Consider the following 19,915-nt stretch of genomic DNA (forward strand, 5'->3'; position numbering starts at 1 on the left):
AGGTACATCATATTATTATAAACCTACCTAGTTCTATAATAATAAATAAACAAGTCATTGAAAATGTGAAGTTTGGTAATTTCCAACCGATAAATTGTATTAAGGGAGTCAAAGCACAAGTATTTTTCACACGGTGGTAAATTATACATAGTTTGGAATGTCTGATTTTAATTTTGAATGTATTTATATGCCAATATATTTTTTAATTTTTATATTTAAGAATTCTTTGACAAAATATCTATAATTTTTAAGAAGTTGATTTTCAATTTTAAAGGACTTTAAAATTAAGAGATTTTTTTCCTAAAATCCCATGAAATAATTGTATTACACTTGTATTTATTTTGGGCACATAAGATTTTAAATCAAAAAAGTGATTACTAATGAATATAGTCTAGAAGCTTATAAATTCAACCATTTTTCAAAATAACTATTGAACTCCATTAATTATGTTTAATTAATAATTTACTACCGCCCTTGGTATTTTTTATAGCTATGCAAACAAGAATATATTATTTCATTTTTCGCTATGATTTGACATGTGAGTGAGTTGCATCCACCTGCGGTTGCCCGACGTCGCGTGACAACGAAACACACACCAATATTAATTTACTACTCACACATAGACCATAGCCCAATTTGTACATGTCATATGAATTGCCTAAATATTACCCCTTAAAATATGATACGCTCTAGTTAATACTACATTGAAACTTCTATATAGGGGACTTCCGCTTACCAAATTTTTCTGTTAAGCGAAAATATTTTTGAGAACCAAAAATTAGAAATTAATTTATGTAATTCTATTTAACAAATTTCACTAAAATATGAACTTATGTTGTTGCCTGTTGAGACTTCGCGCTATGGACATTTCACTGTGTTTAAAAACAGCCGCTTACAAAAAGTCTTACTGGTGACACTTGGTATAGTTGTATCGATTTATCAATAAAAACATTCATTTTAAACACAGACTAAAAATCAAATTTTTTCTTCCATATTTATAAGTACCTCATAGTATTTTTTACTCTTGTTTCCATAATTCTTTGAAATAATTTTAAATACCAATTATAAATTGTTATTGGGCATCGTATGGGATCTAGTTTTATTTAGTTTATTATACAGTATCATTGTATCAATCAATATAAATCGCTCTGTCATGAACTTCAAAGGTCTTCAGAGCATGATTGTGCGATACAAGTTTTGTGTTCACTCTGTTCATCTAGTGTAATGATTATTACTACGAAGGCTATTATCGAAACGACAACCAATCTTAAAGTTAGACTATGACAAAGTTTATACTGTAATTATTAGTAACTCATGGTTTCAAGTGAACATTCAGCAACAGTTGTGCGGTTACTATTGTTCTGGTCATTGTTATAGAACTGTTTCCATTCAGTTCGATATTTATGTCTCGGGGCAAATCCTCCTTATAGTATAAATCGACCTTAAATCTAAAATGCCTAGTTTGAGTACAGTCGAAATCGATTAGTGCAGATCTCAAGGGTCCAAGTAAATTGTTCATTTACTATTAGAAACATATATATACATAAATACATATAACAGAATCGTATTATGTTCTTCATTCACTACCTCTTTGTGTTAAATCTTATCAGTAAAGTAATTATTACGTTTAAACATTTTTTTCGATCAATAGGTTTAAAAATATGTTTAAAAATTGTTAATCATGTTATTACATACAAATTAAAAAATGTTTTTTCGAAAAATTTTACACTATGTAGGCAATCTATTTATATTGTTTAGTTTGATACCTTTTTAAAATTTTAGTTAGAACAATAACACTGCACTGACACAACGAAAAAAAGTTATCAGTTTTTTGAATAACTTATCAGATGATGTTGTAATTTAAAAATAATTTCGTATCTTCTATACCTATTTAGACACTACCTACATAATATAATAATATAATACCTCTTTATAATTTATGATAAATGACAGTAATTGGTATAATGCATTATGCACGAGTACAACTGATGTAATATTATCATATTATATTATCTGATGTATGCATCACAAAAAATTTACAATTCCCAAGTAGAATTAAATCTGAGATTTAAAAATGATAGTCTGTAAATAAGAATGATAAAACACAAGTTATAAAGAATCAAGCTGTTTTAATAGCCAAATGTTCAATCATTTTTACATTTAAAGTTCAATCAATAAATACATGGTTAATAAGAAATAAACAATATTATTAATAAATCACAATTTATTATTATTTTGAATTTATACATAAGTAAGTTTACATAAATATATTCTTTTGTTTTTAACATATTAGGCGTAACAACCTTATTTTTAAGTCAGCGGATGTTCGACAATAATATAAGGTTGAATATATAGTAGTAGTTCACGATGAAAGACTAAAAGAGACACGAGTAAATATAATAATATATATATAAAAAAACAAGTAAACTAATGTAAATTTATTTTACCTAATTTTTTTCAGTATTTTTTTTTTTTACAAACAAAAATTATTGCTGATATATAAATTAATATCTCTAGTTAGGACCACATGTCTACGCGTAACATTAATGGTCAAAGTATAATATTTCAATATTTTGTTAAGTTAGATTTATAATTGTTTAAATTGTTTAACAAAAAATTCTTATTCTAACATATTAATGTAATAATAACTAATATTATAATTAACATCCCTTGATAGAGTTTTTGTTCTCCTCGACTGAACCTTTCAGTTTCCTGCGGATCAAGTAAAAACCGTAATGTCATTTAAATAGTACGTTGTCTATCGCTTTATTCGGCGGTTTGCCAAAATGTCCATGCAAAAGTAATTTACCTACTTGGAATTAAAAGTTCTGGTCGTTATCTTGCACTGGTACCTCCCTTTGGTGTCCTTTTGATCGACGACGATTTCTATAATCATTACAAAACGTTATAAACACTTCCACCGAAAGTCGGCCAGTCGATGGCATCATAATAATTCATGGACAGAACAATAACACTCACGTTTAGACAAAGTCTCCGAAGGCTTGTTACGGAATTTTATCGGTGTCTGCGTACAACTCGACACGTTTCCGTAGTACGTCGGATGGACTTTGTGTTGCACGTTAGTTTTTGTTACGTTCTGTGTACGACTTTGGATTCTGAAAAAGAGGAGAATAAAATTTTTGATAATAATAATTAAAAAAAAAAAATCACTTGCTTATTAATTGTATTAGTTAGGATCGCAACATCGTCTATATACGTGGGCGTCAGGTAAATGTACCTTTTTGGATAATCACGCAATTCATGTTACCTACTTTTCCCCCTACAGTTAATATTCACAAGTGGTTCCTAAATTAATATTGTGAAATCCAATTTATATTTGACAAAAATAATTTTCGATTTCTTGTAGTTTTAAAATTAAACATACAGTAATAACACTACATAATATTAAATAAGTCATAAACTTGCACATAACTACTAGGTAATCAAAAGTAACAGCCAGTTACGATGCATACAATAATTACTGACACTGTGGTGTAAGCGTATACTACGCATCGATTGGGAAGTCGATATAATAGTAATATTACTATCGAACATACAAAACACTAAAAATTATACAAAATTTTATAACGTTCATTATGTTAACGAAATGTTTTAATTAATATTATTAACTTTCAAGTATTAGGTAATGTTATAATACTAGGTATTTTCATAAATAATAAATATTTATTTATAAAATCAAAATGCAGTTTGGAAACAATTAAACGTTATATGTTAAAATATATAGTTGCATATTTATTCAACTTTAGATGGAATTAGTGTTACCTTAAGTTTAATTTAAGATAAGAGAGGTACCTACACAATATTCGCGTGCAAGGTCTAAGCAGTATATAGTCTTGACTTAGGATTCAAGGGCTTGAATGGTCGTATTAATCAGATTTATCGTACACAATATCGAATTTATAGTAATATTATTATCAAGGGTCAAGTTAATTCGTCGACGTAATTGCCAATAGGTTAATAATATATTATTGCTACTCGGGGCCCAGGAGAGATGGACTATATCGTAAAAAAGATACTTTCTGTTTGTATTTTTGTTATGAAATAGAGATGTATGTACAAGAATTTAAACAAATATTCAAGATGTATTTAAAAATATTACGTTATTTATTATAGAAAAATACAAATCAATTCAAAATTAAGTTGATAATTATGAGGGCTGAGGGGGTGGTGGAGTTGCCGATAATATTAATATATACTTGTTGCTAATAAAATACTATATTACTTTTTCGTAAAACTCGCTGTGGTCTTAGTAGCGACACTGTTGGCGGTGGCCTGTGGCTGGGTCTTTGTTTTCCTTTGCATTTTCGGTTTGACCCTCTGAACTTCGTCCGCTGCGTCTTCATCCGACGAACTGACCTCGTCCAGGTGCAACAGTGCCTCCCTGCTGTTGGCTCGCTGTAAAAGTCGAGCGGCTTTCTTTTTGTTTTTGAGCTTCGCCTCCGAGTGATCGGGTTTTGGCTTAGGTCTGTCGTCGCCGGCGTCGTTGGGGAGTTGCGACTCGTCGTCGGTGTACCCGTTGACGGCTTTCAGTATCTCGTCCGCTGCACGGTTTAGTTCTTCCAACACCGACACCTCAGAGTCCACAGTCTCCTTCCGGCTGACTCGACACTTGTAAGTGGTCGCTTTGGACTTGTTGAGCTTGGGGCCCAGGTCTTTGGGCATGTTCAGCCAGCTGTCCCTGCCCGTGCTGAACAAGTCCTGCGCCTGTTTGCTCGCAGCCGGCTTATCTTTGACTCTGAGACTGTTGGCGCGGTACCCGACGTTGCCGTATATCGACTCCTTCTTTTCGGTGGGTTTTTTTTTATTCTCGTTACACTGCACCGGTTTCGGCTGCACCGTCATAGGAACCTGAAACAAGAAACATCATCGATAACATTACGTAGATAACTTATTACAATACATTTGGGTACTTGATATAATTCAGTGGGTAAGTACTTTTAGTAAATATTTTTGAAATTATATTTTTCGTAAGTATTAAACACTTTTTCAAAGTATAATTGATTCATAGTATGTAAATAAATTAAAGCACCATCGAATATGATTTTAGAGTATATGATTAAAAAATAATCAAAGATTTGTTTTTTTTAATACTTGGTTAACGAGTAGCTACTTTAAGTAGGTAACCTTTACATTTTTAAGACATTCGGAATACCTATTTATTTATAGTATTCAAAATACTGTGAGAATACTACTACTGTAAAGTACCCGAAAATATACTCTGAATACTATTTTATGTTAAGTATTTGAATATTTATTTTTAATAGTTTTTGAAAAGTTTTTTACTCAGATACACAGGTAGGTATATAATTATGCAATATCGTTTTCGAACAAAACTTTATATACCTACGTATTTGCGTTTATTCAACCTTTCAAATTTTTACCTGTTTCAAAGAAACGGTGGCACACATTTTGGTAACAGGCGCCTCCGTTTTTGGCTTGCTCTTGCGATTGTCTTGTACGATTTTCACCGGCACTCGTTTGCTTGGCTGTTTTTGGAGCGAGTCTTCAAACTGGTGTTTTACAACGTGTGTCACTTGCGAGGTTTGCACGCTCACTGGTTGGAACTGAGACCGTTCGGGTTCCAACTGTTTCTCGTGGTTCAACAAAACCGAAGTGACATTTGGCACCACCAATGTCGACTCGTACGTTTTGACGTCCATTTTTTTTAGACGATTATCTGAAAAATTACATCGGCACACAGTCAGTCGTGTTTACTATATTCAGTCGTTTTCAGTGTGTACCCCCTCCCAAAAAAGGGTTTTTTGGCCCAGTATTTGTAAATAATTATACCCCGTCCCTATAATCAAGTTAATACGATAATTGCACATTCTCTTCTACTAAACGTATATACCAGCTGATACCTATAAATTTATAATATACATACTACAATTCCACTAAATACTTCCACTGAACTAATACTTCTACTAACGTATATATAATAACATCGGTACCTTGAGAACATTGCGATTGTTTGATATTTTTTTTTACAGTAGATATGAGCTTTTTGAGATTATTGCACTCCAGTAGCCTGTCGTCTTCGTTAATGCAGTCGGCGGCCATGTACGACCTCACCTCTTCGTCAGCCTTTAAACTCTCCTCACTAGTCTCGTCCGTGCTCATGAGATCTTTGGCGTACTCCAGCCGGCCGTGGATTTCGTCGCACGGCTGGCACACTTTGATCAGCGTCACGTGATGCCGGTCGGCGGAGCGGTCCCCGATCTGCGCGTCGATGCTCTTGCTCAGATCGTCCAGTGCGCCGATGACGTCCGGCATGCCTTTCGTGGCCCGGTCGCGCTTAATGTCCGCGCAGCTCTTCAGCACGCTGTGCTTTCTAGCGGCCGGCGTCGGGTAGGTCTTGTGGCCGCACCTTGGCCACGACGTGCTGGTGGCCTTTTGGAACCGGCCCAGCATCTTGGTGTTCATCTCTTCCAGGTACGTGCTGGGCTGTTCCGTCGTCCGGAACTTGGTGTTCATCACCAGCGATGCGGACGACAGCGGAAGGTGATGCCCCGCCGTCTGGTCGCTGAAGCACCGGGAGAACGCGCACAGGTCGGCGGCGGCCGGTGCGTTAGGTTTGCCGGTTGCGTTGCACGCACCGCCACCGATGCGCACCAACAGTTTCTCGTGGCACTTCGCCGAAGTATCTGCAACGTGCGCCCGAGACTATTATTATCGTCAAAAGGATGCCGTATGCCCGTTTTCTGAGAGGGGTTTTTCGACGAGCAGTATAAAAAAGTAAAGAAAGGAAACCGAAAATGTTACGATTCAAGTATATAGGCGCAAAACGTGTACGTAAATGCGTAGCGAAAAAAAATGTTTGAAGAGTGGTCATGTAACAGTCCGCCTTCAGAAATTATGTATGAAAACTGTAGAATTGAAACCGTTAAACAATACATATTTATAGTAGATGTTTATTTGTCAATATTATTTTTTAAATAACAAGTGGTTTAAAAGCTAACAATAATTATGCTTTCGAAAAAAATTAAAACCACTTTACATCATATATAAAGTTTCTTTAGATTTTTTCGACAAAAATTCGGTCATTATACAGAATGCCTCACCAAGCATGCTCATTTTTCACACCCCGCGATTATGTGGTTATTCAAAATCTGAATTTTTAAACTTTCAAATATACCTAAAACGCATATTTTCCAGTTTTTACGATTTTTTCACTACTTAAAGAGTGCTCCGTAGAGATACAAACTTTTGTTTTTAAAATGACAACTCCCCTTTCTACACCAAATTATTTAGCGGATAAATGTTCTGAACATTTTGACGTATCAAAATACAAATTTGAACGAGTAGTTTTTGAGTTATCGATTTTTGTGTACTGCATGCATTAAGGATAATAATCAATAGACCCATGGTACCTGGGATACTGGGGTTATGGTAGTTTTAAAAGTGTAGTAATCAATACTGAACTACTAATATACTTAATAATTTATAAAAATGATCTAAGTATAATAAATACTATATCTGATATTAGATCTATTTTATTTTTGTAAAACCATTTTATAGACTACTATTACAATACTTCATATAAACAATTTAAGAACTGAAAGTCAACTTGTTCAAATTTAATTATAATTTAAGCACATCAATATTTTCAAAGAAGTTGTCGACTAAATAATTTACATTAAGATAAGGGGGGGGGGGTTCTAGTTTGAAAATCAAAAGTTTGTATCGTTACCAGGACACTCCTAGTATATTTAGAAATGCCAAAAATCAGAAATTGAATAAATTCATTATGAAATAAAAACACGGGGATGAGCACACTTGTTGAATCAGCCTGTATACTATTGTAAATATGTATATGTATACGGAAAGGTTCACGAACTCGGAGTCTGTCTTACAATAAATAATATTATGGACCACGAATCACGCACGTACGACATCCTCTTAAATCTCAATAACGCGGTAAATTCTACAACAGCGCGTCACATGCTTTCAGCTACAACACTACCATGCGGCAAAAAAAAAAAAAAATGTCCACGTTTCAACGTGCCAACACTACGGCGGATGATACAAATACAATTGCCAAAAAGCTGTACAGCTGACTCAGGGGGGTTGCTGTCGGTGTGTCTTAAACTGTGTTCATTTTTGTTTTGTAAAAAGACCCGAGCCCAACAACCATCACCCCGTCAGCCGTACAAAACACATCGCATGTACAGCACACTACAATACACTTGCTAGCTGCGTTCAAATATACCAATAATTCAAGCCGGTAAGAGCTAGCGTATAGGTACAACATAAATCAACATACAAAGCGCTAAAAAGTCCGTGATGGTTTTACCAAGTATACATGCTGCAGCTTTTCGACGCGTAGACCATTATTTTCCGGTACGATTAAAAAAAAATTGTTTTTCTTATAATAATTTATAAAACATAGTAGAAGAAAATGTGCAATTTTCCAAAGTCGTTTTGACTTTACACAATATTATATAATATACATCCTTTTGTATAATAGTTGTAAGCCCCCACTGCTGTAAGGGTGTTTTGAAACAATTTACCGTTGTGTGGTTTTAAATTATACGAATAATGTTAGAGCGTGCTATTATATTTTACTATATTTTTGTCGAAAAACATTGAGTCAACAAATTGAAAAAAAAATGTAATGTGTTTAATATACATTTTTATATTTTATGAGCATTATGGCTTATGAGTTAATTTGGTTATATATTATTATAATAAGTGCTTGTGAAGAAATATATTACCAGTGCATATCTTATTCATATTAAATAAAAAACGTTTCAAGTTGGAAGTTCAAAATGTGGTGAAAATAAATCACGCTTATAGAAATTATACTGAGTCATACAGTTTTAATTAAAATAAATAAAATATAAAAGTGTGATATACGAGCTGGGTGGACCACTGAGGCGGGCTCTTACATTTAAAAGCAATGATAAATCACTGCGTTCAAAAAACGATTGTGAGCTAAGTGCGCTTGGTTTACCCAAAACACGAATTCGTTGTTTAAAATTTTTTGAAAACTATTTATTGTGGTGCTCACTTGTATATTTTCTTGACTGTTTTATTTTGACTTACGGAAATTTAAAAAAAAAAATTCTCTTTCAAGTAGGTACTTTATTATTATGAACACTGTGTGTTAAATTTACAATATACAGAGATGCTGTAAAAAACTGTTTGTGTTTTCCTACCGTCACAAAATTATATTTTTCGAAATAACACCGTAAAACTAATGGCAAGCCACTAACGCTTTGCTCATAAATTGAAATTCATATAAATAGAAATAACCTACGCAAAACATTTATTTGGCACACGAACTCTTTAATATTTTCATTAAGGTTTAAAATTGTTATAATTTTCCTGTCCGCGATTCACCCGATTTCATCTCTATAAATTAATAAGAATATTTAGGAAAAGTAACGATGGTATAAAATGTTACGCGAACGAGTTTAGACGTAATAATTAAAATTTTGTTATATATTTTTATATCGATAAAAATCGTCTTTGTATAAAATATCGTTTTCATTCATTTGACAAAATCGAAATCTTACGTACGTCGCTATTTTATTTGATTACTTTGGTGCGTCAAAATGCATTAAAATATTATTGTCTCACAATAACGGCGCTACGTGAAAAGCGTGATGCACGTGTTATACAAATAAGCGAAGCGTCTACAGGTAGAAGCAGCTTCATCCCGCTGGAACCGACTAGCACGATTCAGAGCAGTACAAGTCAACCAAGCCGAGTGAAAACCAAACCCGAATAGATTTGTAAGTGCAGCCGGTTAGGTAAATGTTATAAGGTTTGGTTGGGTTAGGCAAACCGTACCTGAGGTGGCCGATGGATTGTTGCCGTTGTTCTGGTACCAAACCGGCGAGGAGGTCCCGTTGTACGAGTACCGCTGTTTCCTGGGATCAGCCGGGTCGAAGCCCACGGCCGTCGTCTCTCCCTCGGTGAAGTTCACTCGGGTCGAGAACCCTACGGCCTCCACCTGTTTTACCCTGTCGGCCACGGACCAGGACGCTCGTCTACAGTCTACGGGCGTAGATTCCGTCGAGGAGATCCTCACTTCGATGCCGTTGTCGGACGCCACGCCGCCGGAATTATCGGTGGCGTTCTGCTGTTGCTGTTGTTGGTGATGTTGTTGTTGTTGGTGATGAGGCTGTTGTTGGTGATGAGGCTGTTGTTGGTGATGAGGCTGTTGTTGGTGATGCGGCTGTTGTTGCAGTTGCTGCATCTGTTGCCGTTTCAGTATGCTTTTTGGCATGCCGTTGCCCGTGTCTGTGGTCTCGTCTTCCGTCGTCGGACAATCGTTGCCGCTGATTCCGCCGTTTTGGTTTCCAGTTCCATTGATCTGCAAGACGACGTCATTTTGAACGTCGTCTCCAAACCGATATTCTGGAAGCCCGTGGCTGCTCTTCTCGGGCGGACGGTTGTACCTTAAAATGAACATACGAGCAGCAACATATAGTAACATTATTGTATAATACTGCTCAAATACTTTTAACATTTTAAGTACAAAAAAAAGGTGGATAAGTGGGTACTGCTCTGCTGTGTACAGCAGTTGTTGAGCATGTCATTGAGTGGATGTATACGACTTGAAAAGAATCACAAACGATTCTGAGCGGAGACGGTCCATCAGCCTAGCATACTTGTATAAATAATCAAATTGAATAATTTAAAAGAAAAATGATATAAATTGAAAATATCTTATGGCTTTAAATAGCGTTACTTTTTTTTGTTAATGTACTTAGGGACTTAGATGCATTTCGTTAAAAATTTGAACTTATGATAAAATTATATCTTTAAATATTTTTTTTTTGTTTTTCCAACGCTTTCAAAAACTACTGGGAATTTTCTATTTTGACTAGGTTCACTTTTCTATCAGAACAAATGTCAAAAATCAGAACAATTTACTATCCCAAATGTTGACGACAGGCAGAAACAGAAAAAAAGCACACATCATTTTAAAATCATATAGCTTTGGCAAGAATCTAAAATAATTAAATGAACCAACAGAATAAGTTAGAATTGATAATTATCAATAAGAGACTTAAATACATTCACTCTTATAAAGAACATAATAATTTTATCAATATACATGCTAACCATGTCGTTATATCACATAACATCGATTTACCTCTTTTTCGGTCGATACAGCTGAGCCGGGGCTGGTTTGTCTTCCATGTCCACGATATTTATCTTACCCGGAGTCGCATCGAAGTGTACTTCGGTCCTGCAAAATTCTACTTTCTTGTTGCCGTTTTTCTTGTCGATGCTGGGTTCTCTGTCTGCTACTTCGCTTACTACCGCTATCGAATGACGTTTTGGTACTTCATCTCTATCGACATTTTTATCCGTCGCCATATCCATACCAACCGACAGTCGTCTAGTGTACACCTGAAAAATACACAGTTGCATAAAACGACTGACGGATTTTTTCTAATACACAAAAATGAATAAATTGTAATTTCAATTCTAACCTGTTCCTTTTCACTCTCGTCATTCTCCGTGGACTCCGAAATGGTGTCGCTAGGTTTGATAACGTCGAAATAAGCACTCGATTTGGACCTCAAGCTATTAATGGCTTCAAGTATCTTTCCTTTGGCGACTACGGTCGTGTTGTACGCTTGCGCCTGAGTGTTGTTGTTGATCTCCTTGTTGGAATACTTTTTGACTAGATCGGCAATAGATTCACGATCGACTGATGACTGCCTGCTAGAGTTCGATAGTCCGTTTTCGGTCGATCGGCAAATACCACTGTCTGTCGATGAATCCATTGCCGATGGATCTGTTGCGTACTTGCCGCTGTGATCCGATGTTGTCACTTTCTCGAATCCGTAAGATTTGCGTCTGTTAAACCACTCTTCGGTGCGAGTCAGTGCCGAACCCCTATAGTCTAAGCTTCTTGAGTCTCCAGTGGGTTTCACGTCCGTCTCTATTCCATCGTCTTCCTTATCCTTGTCCTCGTTCAAGTGTCTCAAGTTGTTTTTTGTTTTCTTAAGGCTTTCAACCGTGATGAATGTAGGTTTCTTCAGCGATACGGGTTTAATCAAAGAATAATCGTCTACGATATCCCCATCCACCACTTGCAAATTTTTTCCCAGAACCTTTTTCAATACGTCTTCTAGTTCACCGGCGATTTTGTGATTAGAATCTATGTTTTTGGATTGCGCAAACTGCAACGACCTCCGAAATCTGGAAGATCGATCTAGCGGCTCATCCGATTCGTTGATGTCACTGCGTATTTCGTCGTTAGAACAACTTTTTAGCCGGTTTAAGTTCGATGATACAGATTCTTCGTTACTTTCGTTCAAGCTACTTGACGTTTCCATTGAGTTGGTGGAGTCAATACTCTCTATTTTCGGCAATTGCGATGTAACGGTTTGTGGTCTACGAGTAGGTGGTCGTCTAGTGCTAATTGATCCACTACGACCTACGGTTGCTTTACTTTTTTGTGAACTCACGTCTAAAGGACTGTGTTCCAACTGAAAATATAATAAACATACAAAAAATTAGTCAAACAATTATTGGAATTTGTTTGGACTGAAATATTAATTTTTTTCTATTAGATAAAATATTCGATAACTGTAGTACATACTTAATATATTATTTTAGTTTGTTTGTTTCTTATCATCATAATTTTTTAAATTAAGATATGATAAAATTAGTATAGATATCTATACTGTTATATTTCTAACTTTTATGAATTCAAATAAAAAAAAAAAAATGTTATGATATTATGTTATTTTGTAGGATTCATACAAAATATAGAACTTAATTGGTGTGATCTAATGAAATGCAACAATTTGATGATGCAATGAGTCATGATGATGATTTAATTTTGAAATTTCAAAGTTCATATGAATTTAAATATTTTTATAGTTAATAATTTAAAAATTAAAAATTTTTTAAATTAAAAATGGTAAGAAATAATTGGTACTCTTTGCACATTTTTTTTATCAAATATTTCCTCAAAGATTTTATAAATATATGTTTTTTTTTTTAATAACGTACACGTAATTGATCAAACTGATTGTCTTTTTTGTCGAATATCGAAGACGGCCATTGGAATGCATTCGAACCAGCCTGTTGGACAAAAAACACGATAAATTTCACATAAGAATGCAGGCGAAAAATAATATGTCGTCATGAACAAAACGATCGATAAACAACGAGACGGACACCGTGCGGCCGTAACGCCGTGCACGTCGCTGAGTATTAAATGACTTACACTAGAATTGTGCCACGAACTGGTGGTACTTGTTTGAGATCTGATTACTTGTACCGAGCATCCGGCAGTGTGAGCTTGAAACACTTCTAGCTGTTTGGTCTGTTGCGTCTCTTCTTTACTGCCGTCTGCGAGATTCCTGGCGCGTCTGTCTACCACCTATAAATGCATAATATGTGATAATATTGTTTGAATAAATATAGGTAGGTAAATATAGCTCATACAAGCACCAATAATTGCAATTATAGTATTTTACTCTGATAAAGTTCCTCAAAATTAAAAAATTAAAACGAGAGCTACACCGGTTATAATAAGCTATCAATGCTTTTTTTCGATACAAGTCAGATCTGGGTCTTTACATTATTTTCGAATTTTTTTTCAAAGCAAATTAGGACAACATAACATATAGGTTTTTTGTTAATTATAATATTTTGAATCAAAATCAAAATAGAGTATTATAAGAAACCTATGTTTAAAGACGGGTTTTCAGCTGTAAATTTTCTTAAACTAAAACAAATAAAATATGGTAATTAGGAATATTGTGTTTATTTTATATTACTATATACATACTATATACCTAGTAAATTGATGCTTTGTTATTAAGAACTTTTTATTTTACAAATAATCGTTAAAATAAAATCAAAACTAGATGATATAAAACCTATATAATTATAAAAGTTCTTTAAATATCTTTTGATACTCAAGATGATCATATTATTATTATATTATATTATATTTGTCTATATAGTCGTAAATCAACTTATTTTTGGCGAATCAGCCGTCCCCGAAAATTAAGTTTTTTCGGTCAAACGACAAACACCCATTATATACAATTAATTAGCAATTAGTTCGTTCTTTCGTTGATACGATATAATCAGAATGGCAAACACTCATACATACACATATTCGTATAATATATAGGTGAAATTCGTCGTTAAAGAACGATTGGCTAGAGGATCACGGCCGACCGAGTAATTATGTTTGAAATAAAGACTGTTTGTGGTTAATGAACCGGAGCGTAGTCAAAATATACCACTAACGAGGATTTTTGACCTCAAAATCTGTGTTGTAGGTTAGGGCTGTCCGAAGCGTTTGGCCGAAACGTAATGTATTCCGTTTGAAATCGTTTGATGTCATTTTAATATAATTTTCTGTAGTCATATACCATAATATACGTAAGTAGGTATATGTGTATATGTAGTTTATTCAGGTCAGTCTCAAAGTGGTCAGTATAATACTATCTGCGTTTGTTACTCTATATTTTTTCGGAAAATATTATATTATATTTTTGCGAAAAACACAACGCATACCAACTATAAAATATGTCGATATGTTCCTACTTCAATCTTCACTTGTAAGAGACCGCGACTCGAAGTGCTGCTGTGCTATTATTTCGTATATAATATTATACAGGTTTTAGTGGTTTTACAATACGCGTTTTTAAGTACACATTTTGTCGAATACAGAATACGAGACATGATCCACAATATTAGGATGACCATTGTGAGTTATTTAAATTAAACGAGATTGATAATTAATTGATTGAAAAAAACTGCTTTCTTTTGATATGGTATGGAAAACGTTGCATTAAAAACGTTAACGATAAAATATTGTGTATCCGTTTCTATACGAATTTCCTTTTATGGAGTCGACCGGTTAATAAAATTGAAACACCTTTAAATCTTAAACGATAATGTTGCATTATATATTAGGTATATCATATTATAATATTAATCAATCAAAATAGACATTGTACATAGGTACATAATAATACATCATATGCACATTATATTATTTTTATTACCTTTCCATATTTGTGTTTAGTGTTGGCAGTGTGATTGGTCCATTGGTCCGCTTCGACTCTGGCGTGCTCCAATATTCCGGTCAACCTGTCAAGTCTCGACCATTCTTGGACGTGTCTTTTGATGCCGTTATCACCTTTGGACGCCTCCGAACCGGTGGCTGAACTCCTTATCAGAGGAATAACCTCCATTCTGTAGCGTCGTGGTCACAAGCGTGTGGCATCAATGTATGACAAAATTATGAAACGAGGTCTGTGAACAATAACGGAACCATTGATTAACTTACGGAGGAATAAACTAATAGGTATAATATATTATAACACAAAAAATAAATAGACATGCAGTCGTTGTGATGGGGGTGCGGGTGAATCGAAAAACGGTTCTGCCGAACTGAGTTTTCGGTCTAGGTCTTATCAATAAACAATACCTAGCCAGTGCGGTTGATAGAGTTAGGTATTGTACCTGTACAGCAGCTGTGATGTAACGAACCTGACACTCTGCAGGCATATAGGTACCTATGTTATTATTTATAATCGTATGTCACACGTGTACTTGCTCACGCAGATCCAGTTACGGGTGTCGGGGTGTATGTATGCATATCATCATAATATGTGATATTCCGGGTTTCAAATTATTGCCACCAATGGTGTCCGAGTCCGGAATTTTGGAATACCGTGGGAAGCATCGGATGTTTTATAATTTTAGCCCCCACCCCCAAGCCAATAATAGATTTCGTCTCCATACAGCATTACGCTTATTAGTTATTATGCTCGCCGTGTTCTCGTTCTCTACTGGACCGAGACCGTTATTGTTACAATATTATTATCGCCAGAATTCATCGCGCGCGTCGAATTATTTTCACCCAAACGTTATTTATTGGTTTCCGTGCGGTACACATAATGATAATAATATATTATTGTTGTATTGTAATTATTATATTGCTATTGACGAGCGAGTTTTTGTTTCGTACATACTATTCCGGGCGGATAATACGCGTGCCTATCTGTCTGCAGTGCATGTGCGGCATATATACGTACACAGCCGAAGTCGAGCATAATATACAGCTGTCGCAGATCGTGCGCACAAAAACGAAATGTGAAGTGAACCGTTTCGACTGCCGCGAAAATGATAGTAAAAAAAAAAAAGAAACATTCCAAAAGCTCGCCGTCACCCACCTATATAAGCCGGTCCGTGACTGGAATTGTATCGCGCGGTAGATTCATATAAATATAATAATAACATACTTATATATATATATATGTATTGTATTCGTATTTGTATATTATATTATATATGTACAGACGACGATTTATTGCCAAAGAACGTTATTGAAGAAAGAAAAATAAAAAGCTGTCTGCGCGCGCACGCGGTCGACGTAATAAATTTCGATTTGCGTAGGTATAAAATAATATGAATGTGCATAGGATTTTCGCAATGATAATAAAGTATACAATAATATTATGTTTGCGGCGACGTCGACGTTATTCTGCCGCTGACAGATGTACATAAAAAAAACATATAATCATCTTTTTACCGCCATCATTAAGGTGCACCACAAACTGTTTTTTGGCCAAAACACAGGTACCTACTTCCAACCAATTTATGCTGTGTGTGTGACTTTGCTAGATGATAAGATGAATTCTGAAAACCCATTTGATTTTGTCAAGAAGTTAACTCGAGATCGCGACATTCCTATTTTCGAACAGAACACCTATATAGTTGTAATGGTGAACCACCTAAATTGAATTTTGAAGTTTGAAAATTCAAGACATTTCAAGTACAGGCGGTACCGCAACAAATTAAATAAAAGTATGAAAAAGGTGTAAAAGTTGTAGGCATATGTAGACGTGACCAACTCGTGCTGCTGACACGTTTCCGTCTTACAAATTCCTTTATAAATGCTTAAAAAACCGCCTTTCTACAGTCTAGCTGTTACACACTGCGCTGTAACAGTATTGCGATTTTGTGTATAGTAATCCACATCAATATAAACGTAGGTACCTATTTACTTATTGTCCTCACTAGCTACAACCAGCTATATTGTGCATATTTTGTGCTGTACCTAATTAATATATTGTGGAATAAATATATTATTACTATTATCTTTATTATATTGTTAGAACTGATATTATTATTTTTTTTTTGCATTATTATATTATGGTCGGCGTGCAAGTACTCGAGCCGAAAGGCGTTTATCGTACAATGCAACATGATATTATGTGAAAAAAAACTAATAAAAAATAATTAAGCGTATTTTTTTTTTTTTGGTCGACAATACTTCATCGTTAGAGTCAAGTCGAATTAGTCGAAGTGTATCAGGGTCGAGTTTACCAGACATAATAATATTAAATTCGCACGACAATATAACTTAACATTATAATAATATGAAAACCGTCGGGTCGTTTAAAGAGTCGTTGTCGTATCGATTACCGTCCATTTATATATGTACATGGTTGCACATATAAAACGACAATACCGTGCTTTCGGCTGGAGGGTGGGGCGGAGAGTTAAACCTGTGGGAGGGGGGGGGGAGATGAAGAAGTCATTAAAATGTGTTATTAGGGTTTTTCTCATTCTCCTGACGGGTTTCATCGCGAATTTGGCTCGAACGACGACGAAGCACACGGGCGTATCCAATTACTCGGACCCGAGCGTGTTATTGTGATATTTGGTTTTTAAGGACTCCCAAATTACGCAACGAGTTCGCTTTTTATCTCGCGTTATTACACAGCCCCACGTCGTTTTTTTTTTTTTTTTATTATAACGACTGGTTTATGCGCACCGCCTAGGCTTGCTGCAGCCCACGCGCGGACTACTATCACTATATAGATACACCACATACACGAATATGTCGTATTATTATTATTATCATATTATATTATATTATATTATACTCAGCGAAACAGGACTTACGGTTTGTTAACATCAATGTCGTATGTGTGCGCGCGACCGTGTGTACGTACAACCGAACCGACGTGGTTCCATCGTATCATTATTATATAAACTATATAAATTATTGCACTTTGTGATGTACGTTTTCGGACCGCGCTCGTTCCACTGCTTTGACTCTCGACAGCTCGTACGTTAAGGGACACGCGCAAAAGGCTCGTATGGTAAACATAATGTAGGTATTATAATAATTATGACACACATAGTGCAAGAATCAAAATACGAACGTCATTATTATTGAATTGGCACATTGCGTAATATATAATATTCTATCGGACAGAATTCTTAAAAGTTGTTCAATAACAATAGTTAAACAGAAAAAAACATAAAAAGGAAGAGGATTGAAACGCTAATATGCGACGTATGCGAAACGTAAAATAATGTCAAACGAATGTGCGTCGTCGTAAATATCACTAAGTATACAAAAATATAACTCGCTTTATGTCGACCTCAACTCATTGATATCAATGAAAATAGATTCTATTTTGGTCTGTTTTTGGAGTCAATAGTTAATATCTTACTAAAAGAGTTCAAGAAAATTCAAATTAAATTTTTTAATGTATAAAATGTATAATCAAGCTCAATAAGCGTATGTGGCTTAGCCACATAGGGGATAGAAACATTATTGGGGTTGAGTGTTAGCCATTAGTGACATTTAGCTTGGGATTTAAGTTAGATGATTTAGGTTAGAATATCTCTATACCATTTTCTTTAAAGCCTGCGATGATACGAAGTTTCCTGGATGTGACGGGATATGTAAGTTTTTAATCAGTGGACAACCGTGGTTTTCCAGTCTGGTATAGAAACGTTTATAGAAAATTGTAGTTTCTTCCTCTATAGTTTAAATGCCAAGGTTTCTATAAATGGTCAGGTTAGAAACGAAGGGTGGATCATTTTTAATTTTGCGAAGTGTAATATTTTGGGACTCTTGTATTTTGTTAAAATTTAATTTTTTTGAGGATCCCTGAAATATGGACTCAATTCTATATACGTCCTACAGGCTTTGGATGCGATTGATCAATTAGTAGTTTTGTTTTTAACGCAATGAATTTATTTTTAATGATCGACAATGAGCTCTTTAATAGTCTTTTATTAGTATGACTTTGCCAAGTTATCTAGTATTCTATTGAGGTTTAGACTTAAGTATTTAGCAGTGTCGAAAGAAGGGATTTACCTTAAGGTGAGTGTAGTATAATCGGATTTATTGTGGTTTAATTAAATTTGCAATTTTGAGTAGAATTCATAAAGAAGATTTAAATGAGATTGTAACATCTTGTTGCAATTAATGCATTATTGTGTATTAATGATGATGATTATATTATAATTAAGTCATCGGCATAACCAGTAACAAGAGTATTTCGATTAGATGGTTGATCGGAAGCATACAAATATTTAACAGTATTGCCGAGAGTATACCTCCTTGAGGAACTCTAGTGTTAATTACAGTTATATTTGAACAAGGGAAACCATGACATATTTGGAAACGTCAGTCTGTAAGATTCAATTAACAGAAATAGTGTAAGGGGAAGAGATTTACGGAATTTAAAAAGGAGACCTCCATGCCAAACTTTTTCAAAAGCTTGTGAGATGTCTAGAAAAGTACAAGTGCAATAAAGTTCTTTTTCAAGAGTGGAAGAAATTGTGTCGAATACTCTATGGGCCTGGTGTATCGTGCATTCGTGCTGTGTTTGGCTTTAAAGCCAAATTTGGATGATTGGCAATAAAAATAAATATTTTTGCTGTTACAGAAGTATTATCTTATCTTTGTTTATGTATATTTATCATGTCTTATGAATTATTATTGCTTATTAATCGATATTTACGATAAGGGATACAATAATTTAGAACATTAATAGAAAGGAGTGTAATATTTCAGTTGTCTATTTAAATATGTAAGTCGTGCCCTCTAAAATTTGACTAAATTTCTTCTACTTTAATGCATATG

At 34.7% G+C, this 19,915-nt stretch overlaps 1 protein-coding gene across 3 annotated transcripts in view; it reads right to left on the reverse strand.

Annotated features, from left to right (window-relative positions):
• Nucleotides 1-2,109: 2,109 nt before the first annotated feature.
• The window catches only part of LOC111036152, a 71,860-nt gene continuing 54,054 nt past the window's right edge, over nt 2,110-19,915 (reverse strand). The window contains exons 2-13 of one of the 3 annotated variants that reach the window (XM_022318071.1): nt 15,024-15,273; nt 13,223-13,378; nt 13,006-13,077; nt 11,472-12,476; nt 11,129-11,388; nt 9,817-10,427; nt 5,973-6,665; nt 5,403-5,698; nt 4,244-4,869; nt 2,980-3,116; nt 2,814-2,886; nt 2,110-2,712 (exon numbers count right to left, since the gene is read on the reverse strand). In XM_022318071.1, the coding sequence (XP_022173763.1) occupies nt 2,661-2,712; nt 2,814-2,886; nt 2,980-3,116; nt 4,244-4,869; nt 5,403-5,698; nt 5,973-6,665; nt 9,817-10,427; nt 11,129-11,388; nt 11,472-12,476; nt 13,006-13,077; nt 13,223-13,378; nt 15,024-15,212 (4,170 nt within the window). In that variant the 5' untranslated portion in view covers nt 15,213-15,273 and the 3' untranslated portion in view covers nt 2,110-2,660. Of the gene's footprint in view, nt 2,713-2,809; nt 2,887-2,979; nt 3,117-4,243; nt 4,870-5,402; nt 5,699-5,972; nt 6,666-9,816; nt 10,428-11,128; nt 11,389-11,471; nt 12,477-13,005; nt 13,078-13,222; nt 13,379-15,023; nt 15,274-19,915 lie in introns of all 3 variants that reach the window. The other 2 variants (XM_022318072.1, XM_022318073.1) reach the window with 2 other exon arrangements.

Source organism: Myzus persicae, unplaced genomic scaffold (assembly GCF_001856785.1).
Source record: "Myzus persicae strain clone G006 unplaced genomic scaffold, MPER_G0061.0, whole genome shotgun sequence".
In the NCBI taxonomy this organism is placed as follows: domain Eukaryota; kingdom Metazoa; phylum Arthropoda; class Insecta; order Hemiptera; family Aphididae; genus Myzus; species Myzus persicae.